Here is an 8,963-nt window from a genome sequence, read left to right on the forward strand (position 1 = left end):
TCTGTTTGTCTAAGTTGACCATTGCTAGAAGGAAAGAGGCACTAAGAAAAGTGGTCCTGTATGTTTAGAAACTGACTGAGCATCATGCATGAGTTTAAAAAAGAGTGTTGACATAAAGTTGATTGTAGTTCCTCAGATATAAATCATGGCCAGTTCTAGTACAGACTTTTAGTGCAGAAAGTGAGTATTCTCTTTTGTGTAGTGTAAGATTTTTTAAATCATCATAGGTTAAAATCTTTTAAAGATTGCAAACATAATGACGAATGACAGCATGGAGTCAGCAGGATGCAAGTGCTCACAGGCCCTGGCTTTAAAGGAGCTGTATGCAGCATTTAGAGTATATCTATCGTTCAGATTCTGAGTGTGAATTGCCTGCACTTGGCTCTCAACATGGAAATTGCTGAGCCAGTGGCTAACAGCTAAAGGTGCTAACAATGCAAACACTGCTGACATTAGGTGTAACCGGAGGGTGGGCACCAAGCTTCTGTGATGATGCAGTTCCGCCACCTTGGGTCGGGACGGTGTTCTGTTGCACTAACATACATGCATGCCTGGACTGTCTAACATAATAAAAAACAGAGGAGCTTGAATTACAGCACACAGAGAGGGGGTGTGATTTCACTCTCTGCTCAGGATGCCGTTACGCCACTATGTCTTTACATAGCAAGTAGTTGTTTGTTGCTATATTAATGCTCTGAATGTCACTTACAGTTTCCTTTAATGAATTTGGAATTGGCATGGATGATAATGGAGGGATGGATGGTATAGACGTCTGTACTGTATGGTTTTGACAGCTTATTGTGGAAGAGTGTTTTTGCGACTGAATGTATCTGTCAGTCATCCCAGTTTTCTTTCCTCTATGACTTAGTTTTATCTTTGGTATAGATGTTTGACTTTTTTATGTAACAGAAATACTGTGTTCATTTTTAAAATATTTGTAAAATGATTTGAAAATAACCAAAAGTGAAGAAACATGAAAAAATAAAAGCACTTGCATACAGTCTGAAAAACAAATGCATGAATGCTTTCAAAATAAGTACATTCCACAGTTTTAATATAATAACCCAAAAACAAGAGCATATAAAAAGTCTTATTTAGTGCAGCATAGATGCTGTAATTACTGTCTCGATCACACACACGTGTCCTGTCTGAAAATTAAAACAAAAATTATTAAATAAAATAAAAAAAATAAAATAAATGTGAAGTTGCTTAGAAACCTTTTTAATCACAGATTAAAAAGGTTTCTAAGCAACTTCACATTTAGTCCTCAGTTAAGAGATAATGTTTTACTATGTATGAAGTATTTTTGTTAAAATCTTTACAATGTCACATTATATAAAGAAAAACAATGAAAATAAAAACGTAAAAGCCAGTGTTTCATTTGAGAAGCAAATTAACAAACAAAATGGTAGCTCAGAATGAAATAGATATCAGATGTACTGTTTGTAGTCTACTGTTCAATATACTGTAGATATGTTTTGTCAAATATTGTCAAGTATTCAAACAACATGGAATAGATACTAGTAGCCAATATCATCTCAAGAAAACAAAAAACAAACATTTTTTTAATAAGTTGAAATACAGTACCTTTACACTTCATCAGCTAGAGAACTGTTTTATCTCTGCTGACATTATTCCTAACTTGACACATCAAGTTTCTAGTCAGCTGACCATATAAGCTGATGTTAACATTAGAGTCACTGGATTTGTCTTCTTCAGCTTCTTCCCCGGTCAGTGATTGTGAGTCAGCTGTCTGGTTTGTCTGAGAGAGATTGAGTAGAGTTCATTTTGAGTTTAGACGGTTATTCACTGATACAGACAAGAGCCCACAGCCAGTCCCAGAGGAGCAGCTGATGTTCATTTGTTCTGGTGACAAACACATCTCAGACACAGCTGGCTTTGACACTGGAGCTGGAAGACAAAGATATGCAGTACATAATGCAAAGTAAATTTAATCTTTGAGTCTGTAAATTGTGGATTCACTTCTTTTTCATTATGTGTTTCAATTCCAGGAAACACCTTTGAGGTTTGAGACATTTTAGATTTTAAAGAAACTGTTGAGCTGTTTTTTTAAAATAAGAAATTAAACATGCGACTTCAACGACTCTGTAAAGGTTCACACCCACACGGGGTTTAAACCAGCAACTCCTTACCACTCAGTAAGAACTGAAGAAGTCTCTTGGATGAGTGCTGAAAGGTCGATAAGAAACTCAAGCAAGCCCAATATGGTTTAGCACTTAGAATTACCATAACCTGGATAACTGAGAATCTTCACCAACATATGTTAAATATATTATTAAAAAATGATATTTAAAAATGCAAAATAAATTTATATATGTAAATATATAAATTATTTCTTCACTATAGCCTGTATATATTATTTAATACCCATCCTAATATTAAAAAAATAGAACAGAAATTTTAGGATTAAAGAACTTACCCATAACATATACACAAGTGTGATTTGTTATATATAGATTGGTATAAAAATTTAAATGCCATCATAATAGCAATATGCAATGTATAATAGTTGTTTGTGTATGTAGGTACCCACTAAAATGTTTAAAATAACTGCAAAGTACTAATTTGTTTTTATAATCTTGACTTTTGAATATATCTCTGTGTGTGTGTGTGTGTGTGTGTGTGTGTTGATAGATAGATAGATAGATAGATAGATAGATAGATAGATAGATAGATAGATAGATAGATAGATAGATAAAAAAATCAAGCAAGTGCTCCAAAACACTGCTGAGCTCCAGTAGTCTCAGATAAATTGCATGCCAAAGTCCCTGAGAGTGAAAATAAACAAATAAATAAAATATTTAGAGTAGTCATAAACACAAGGAACTGGTGGAACTGGAACCTGATCACCACTACTTTTTAATATACTACTACTTTTTTTTTTTTTTTTTTTAAATATATTGCAGTATGATTTTGGTGCACACACCAAGACTGTTAACTATGCAGTTATACTTAAGTGTACCTTTTGCCACAGCTGTTGTTGCCAGAGCTATGATGATCAGGTAGATGGAAATCATTTTCTGTTGGAACACAATTACATTATGTTCATTACACAGTGAATTTCTGGCATTGAAAAGACACTTTAATAAAGCCAATGCTTGGTCATTTATAGATACCACACTAGGATTTTTTTTATGCACGTTTTAGTCTTTTAGAAGTTATAAAAAATCATGCAACAACTTGTTAAATATTACCCTTTCTGCACACTTAAGTTAACTCCAGCATAACTGTTGTCAAATTTAAAACTACTCACCACTCACTGCCTGTACTATACGATGTCGTCTTTGTGTCTTGCTGACTGGCTTGTGAATTTTCCACTGACAGCCTGCTGGTATATCTGACCTTTTTGTGTTGTGTGGAGGAACTACTGAAGCACAAGATTCCAACCACTTCACAAGATGACACACACAGTGATAAATAAGTGTGAGACAGAATGCACATCTTGCTTATGTGTGTTTTTATACTTCTGCGCCAGCAATAGCTGTTGCCAAAAGCATTATGTTCTCTGTCTGTCTGTCCGTCCCATTCTCGTGAATGCAAAAACACCTTGAGTGAATTCCCTGAAATTTGGCACAAACATCCACTTGAACTAAACAATGAACTGATTGGATTCTGGTGGTCATAGGTAAAAGGTCAAGGTCTTTGTGACCTGGTTTGTTTTGTTGGTAATTTGCATTACCAACGTTTGTTAGCGGTAACTGAAAGGAAAAAACACCTTAGACATGATCACGTCATAGGGTCTATGAGAAACCACAACTTTTTCCGTTCTCAGTCTCTGCTTCTGCCACAGTTCCAACCACTGTATTTACATGCTTAATTGTAAAAGATCAAAGATGGATGGAAAAACAGAGAGAGGTGGCCATGCTGTGGTAGACTGAAGAATCTGGTACGAGAATTAATGCAGTGAAGACAAAACAAGCTTTAGTAATTTAAGCAATGACTTGATGCTCAATGGTTTTCTCAAATAATCAAAATGCCAGGAGATCCACTTGCCAGTGGGATAGGTCATATGTCCAGGCTCACTTTATCTCTGGTGTAAACATTGAAAGACAAAATGTTTGGAGGAGGCTACATACACATCTGCAAAATTGGAGTTAGAAATTTGCTCAAGCCTCAAATGGTGCAGAGTTCACTTGAAGCCCATGTAGACAGTTGGTCTGGACTCTTGACATGAGTAGAGATAAGTGGACCTTAGTCTCTATATGCTGTGGTAGAATGATGTGTGTGGTCAGAGAATCAGCACAGCAAAGACTAACAAATTACTCTTCTGTTGTTTTTCATTTTAGCCGTGACTGGATACTTGATGTATGTCTTTATGTCAGTAGGTTTTATTACCAAGAATCCTTTGAATAAAACTGCTCAGGCTTCAAAGGATGGACTCAACTCATCTCTGCACACACTGAAGGATAAATGTCAGCATTTGCTCACAGCTAATTATAGCTTCTAACTTCAGTTTTGCTATGACTGAAAACAGCGCTGCATTAACGAGGCTGTGTTGGTGCGGGTGTGTGGTTACAGACACCTGTGAGAAAATGAAAGGCCAGTTTGATCGATGATTTCTCGCAAAACTTTGTTTGTACTACTGAGACACAATTTTTAAAACTCTTGAATTGGAACAAGCTGTTTGTGTTGGGAAAAAAAGACACCAGCATTGTATGATTGTTCAAATTTCATTTATTTACCTTATGCAGTTTATTGCCAGATGATGTTACACTGCGTTAAAGCAGAAGTTTAACCAGTTCCAAGCCTCTCGCAGCTCAACCATTTATTCTGCAAAGCAATGGTCTAAGCAACAGTGCTATGCACCAATCCAGTATTTACAGGAAACAGCTTTGCTAGAATAGAAAATGATTATGACAGATTACATATATTTGTAAACCTAAAGTAAACCCATCAGTATTACATATTATCAATATATTTCTTTTATAAAATACAAACTAAAAAACGCAAAACTTTGACACATGTATTTAAAAGAATCCTTGCAAAGTCACTCAAATACAAGGCAGATAACAGAAAATAAGATCACAAAAAAGCATGATTATGTTTGAAGTTGACATAAACACAATGATCTCTGATTACATTTTATTTATCTCCATGATAGATTCCCAGGAATGGAAACTTTGGGGTCCAAAATAGGGCTGGTTCTTAATGATGTTTTAGGGGAAAATTATGTTGCATTCTGGTGTGAGTTGGGTCTGGTTTTCCTTGTATTCTCTTTTATTCTAACAGCTGTGTAGATAATTTCATCTTCAGAGTTACCTGGAAAAATAAAAAAAACAGACTTGAAATGTAGCCTATTACATATTTAAACATTTCTGTCTTTACAGGTTTATTTAAATGGTATTAAATGAATGTAATGCAGAAAAAAATCATTCAGAATCTGCAATATAAAATTATGGCAATCTAACTTAATGTCAGTTTGGTCCTTACTGAGATGAAGGGAGAGTGTACTTCACTTACCCTCATTGGTAGTTGTGGGTCTGGGTTGGTTACGAGGTTTTAGGACTCCAAGACACAGCGCCACAAGGAGAAGGAGAGCAACAACACCAGCTGCCACAGCCACAGTCACAACAGGGAAGGAAGAAACTAAATCTAGAAAACAAATTTCAAACCAAATTAGGTATTATGATGACGTTGACTTGTTTTTTTCAGAGCTACTGAGGTCCTTCTCAAATCGTTCTCCAAGTAGTTTTCTTACATCTGGTATTTGTGTACAGATCTCAGGTGAATACTTCCACCTAAAACACTTCAGTGATGTACAATATTCTGTTATTAATAAGCCAAGCATTGCCATGTAACCAGAAAGTGATTTCATTCATTTATTTGAAATAGTTGTGAGCTGATATTTAAAAACAAAAAAACCCAAAAACTGTTAAACTGTACCTTTGCAGCTTTTCAGGTGAATAACTGTTTCATCTCTGCTAATGTTGTTTAAAACAAGACACTTCAGGTTTCCTGTCAGCTGACCGTGTAGGCTGATGGTAACATTTGAATTACTTGATTTGTTTTGTTTTGCTGTACTATCAGCCAGTGACTCCATGTTTACTTTACTATTGTACAGTAAGAGATCATCCAAAGTCAGAATGAACTCTGTTCCATCTCCCTCAGAGGAGCAGCTGATGTTCATCTGTTCTGGTGACAAACACGTCTGAGAAACAGCTGGCTTTGACACTGGAGCTGGAAGACAAACAGAGAGTAACAGTCAACAGTCCAAAATGCATAGTAGAACCCTTAACTATGTAGCCATTACCTCAACCAATTCCTATATTGATTGTTTAATTTAAAAAAAACAACAACTTTGGAGTGCTAAAACAATTAAATTATTTTTCAAACGTTTTCATCGTAAAGAGGGCAATGTGTAAAACACAGTATGAAACGTAAATGTGAGAGTGTGGAATGAAACATACGGCCGCAAACCTGATAGAGACATCAAACTTAGATGCAGTATTTTTTTTTTTATATTCACAATTGGTATCCAACACAATTAGAAAAAAAAAATTTAATTTTATTTACCCTTTAAAAATTTTTTCCTTGTATTACTAGATTATTTAATTCTTGTATTAGATAAAGTAGATTTTTTTCATCCACAATTTGAATAAGACACATGTTTTTTCTTTCAGATTTTTTTTATTAGATTACCCAACCTACCTTGTATTATTAGATGCACATTGACTTTTTTCAATAAAACCCCTTCAGATCCAAATTCTTCCAGCACATAGTTTCCAGTGTGTCTCTTCATTGCTTTTCCCAGTTTGATTGTTCCATCGTTGAAGAGTGCAGACTGATTCACATATTCTTCATGCAGAGTCACTTTCTGATTCTTTTGTATTTTTAAAATTATATATTTATCATCCTTTATTAAAGTCATTTCTGTATTAGATGTCTTTGACAGTTGAAAAATCAACAGCTGCCCCACTGCTCCAAAACACATCTGAGCTCCGGTACCTTTTGAGAAATTACATTCAACTGATCCTAAAAAAAAAAACAAAAAAAAAAAATTCATGTCATTTCAGCCGGGCAAAGGAAATGATACAAGGCCATTCAACATTTATTAGGATATCATTATTTTTTACTGCCAAAGTCATACTATTTCTGTTAAATCTAATTTCAGCTGCATTTCTAAACCCAGTGATTGTCTCTGTAAACTTTTCAGGCTTTGTTCTGTTGAAAACACTTTTCTGAAATTATTTTATTATTATTGTCTATACACTGCACAGTTAACTGCAGTAACATATTTTTATACACTCACATACCTGTTGCTAGAGCTGCTGTTATCACCAGAGCTGCTGTTGTCAGAGCGGTGAAGATCATGCTGATGGAAATCATACTTTTCCTAATGTGACACAAAAATCACACTTTATTTCCTTTTTAAATGTATTTATCTACTTAAAATTACAAAATTTAAAATCAGTTGTTTGGTTGAAGTTAAAAAGTCAATTTTAATAAAAAATTAAATGAACAATAAAACTAGTGCATATGTACTGTTTTAGAAAACTGACAGGAATTCATGGGTTCTAAGATTTATTACTCTCGACAGATGCTGAAAAAAATTACAATTTTAGCACAAGATTAAAATTTAAAAATGTCACTCACCGCCTTCACAGTGGTGCAATGTCTTCTTCCTGGCTGTTAGGCTGACCTGTGAATTTTCCACTGACTGGCTGGTACATGCTCTTACTGTCTTTTTGTTGTGCTGTAACAATGAAGGAAGTGGTACGTGTCGCCGGACATAACTTGACGGCAAACAAAGTGGACATCTTGTATCTGGCAGTGCTCAGATATAGGCTGCAGACACAAACTGTGGTTTCTTAGACTTGAGTTCTCATTTGCTGTGTGAGATGTTAAACATTTACTGCTTTTCTTTATTTATATGCCTCTGCGCTGGTGATAGCCGTTTCCGGGCTCAGAGATATCATATATTTGGGTTGTCTTTCCATCCCATTCTCGTGAACGATATCTCAAGAGTGCTTTGAGTGAATCTCTTTAAATTTGGGACAAATGTCCATTTTGAGTCAAGGATAAACTGATTAGATTTTGGTGGTCATAGGTCAAGGTCACTGTGACCTTGTCTTATTCTCATGAATACGATATCGTATTGTATTGAATCAGAAAAACACCTTGCAAGAAATTCTACCAATTTGGTACAAATCTCCAAGGTCAAGGTCACTGTGACCTCACACAACATGTTTTCAGCTAACTTAAGAATTAATTCGCTAATTATGACAGAATTTCACGCAAATATTTATTAACATAAAATGATAAAAAGATGACTTTATCCAAATGGTCAAACTTCAACTTCACTTTGTCATCATAATGTTCTTCAGAAACACTCCTCTTGCCTTTACTCAGTGTCATAACTCAGGAACAGAAGGGGAGACATTTGGTCAGAGACTGAACTGGTGACTAAAATTGGATTGTGTTGTAAACATGTTAACTAGTGTCATGATGTGTCATGCAGATTGGCCCTAGGTTTTAGTTATTGCAGTGTGTTCGTGTGCAACTTTTTGGCGGAGACAAGGGATGACTTGAGGCTTAAGTTCTTAGATGTTAGTTTGGTGTATCTTGGCCTTCAAGTGTCTGTCATTTACTACAGTGACTTGTATCTGTGCAGGGTTTGTTACTAGAGAGGTGTTTTCACATTCGTCTACTGAAGGAGGCGATGTCTGTGCATTTCCATAAAATCTGAGATACAGACGTACACCTTAAACCTCCAGCACAGAGTAGACTTATTACATGTAATATAAAAATCTCAGACAAATGGAATATATCTGTCTGTAAACTTCAATTAGACCTATGGTAGCCTTTACAATTACGTAGCAATATAACATGACAATACAGACACACTAATACTGAGCAGACATTGCTGTATGTTCTGCAGTCACTAACTTTGTGTCAGCCACTGCCAGTTACGAGCTAACAAACAACATAAACCAATGAGAGAT

General features: G+C 35.3%; 1 protein-coding gene and 1 long non-coding RNA gene across 2 annotated transcripts; both read right to left on the bottom strand.

Moving 5' to 3' along the window:
• Positions 1 to 1,593: 1,593 nt before the first annotated feature.
• Positions 1,594 to 3,355, bottom strand: LOC125898414 (uncharacterized). The gene is made up of 3 exons (XR_007450625.1): positions 3,275 to 3,355; positions 2,984 to 3,041; positions 1,594 to 1,911 (listed from the first exon to the last, which is right to left on the bottom strand). It is a non-coding gene; the product is annotated as an uncharacterized LOC125898414 (long non-coding RNA).
• Positions 3,356 to 5,473: 2,118 nt separating this feature from the next.
• On the bottom strand, positions 5,474 to 7,666 carry LOC125897840 (uncharacterized). The gene is made up of 5 exons (XM_049591295.1): positions 7,615 to 7,666; positions 7,275 to 7,354; positions 6,670 to 6,993; positions 5,905 to 6,198; positions 5,474 to 5,613 (listed from the first exon to the last, which is right to left on the bottom strand). Exons 2-5 carry the CDS (start codon positions 7,345 to 7,347, stop codon positions 5,474 to 5,476), a joined length of 831 nt encoding a protein of 276 aa, XP_049447252.1. The 5' UTR covers positions 7,348 to 7,354; positions 7,615 to 7,666.
• Between the last annotated feature and the right edge of the window lie 1,297 nt (positions 7,667 to 8,963).

Source organism: Epinephelus fuscoguttatus, linkage group LG12 (assembly GCF_011397635.1).
Source record: "Epinephelus fuscoguttatus linkage group LG12, E.fuscoguttatus.final_Chr_v1".
NCBI lineage: Eukaryota > Metazoa > Chordata > Actinopteri > Perciformes > Serranidae > Epinephelus > Epinephelus fuscoguttatus.

What these genes read in the sequence shown, in the direction of transcription:
- LOC125897840 (XM_049591295.1), bottom strand. Translation starts at nt 7,347, where the DNA reads ATGATTTCCATCAGCATGATCTTCACCGCTCTGACAACAGCAGCTCTG. An exon ending in TGTGCATCTAATAATACAAG is followed by an intron (nt 6,199 to 6,669) that starts GTAGGTTGGGTA and finishes TTTGTCTTCCAG; the next exon opens with CTCCAGTGTCAAAGCCAGCT. An exon ending in TCACCTGAAAAGCTGCAAAG is followed by an intron (nt 5,614 to 5,904) that starts GTACAGTTTAAC and finishes TTTGTTTTCTAG; the next exon opens with ATTTAGTTTCTTCCTTCCCT.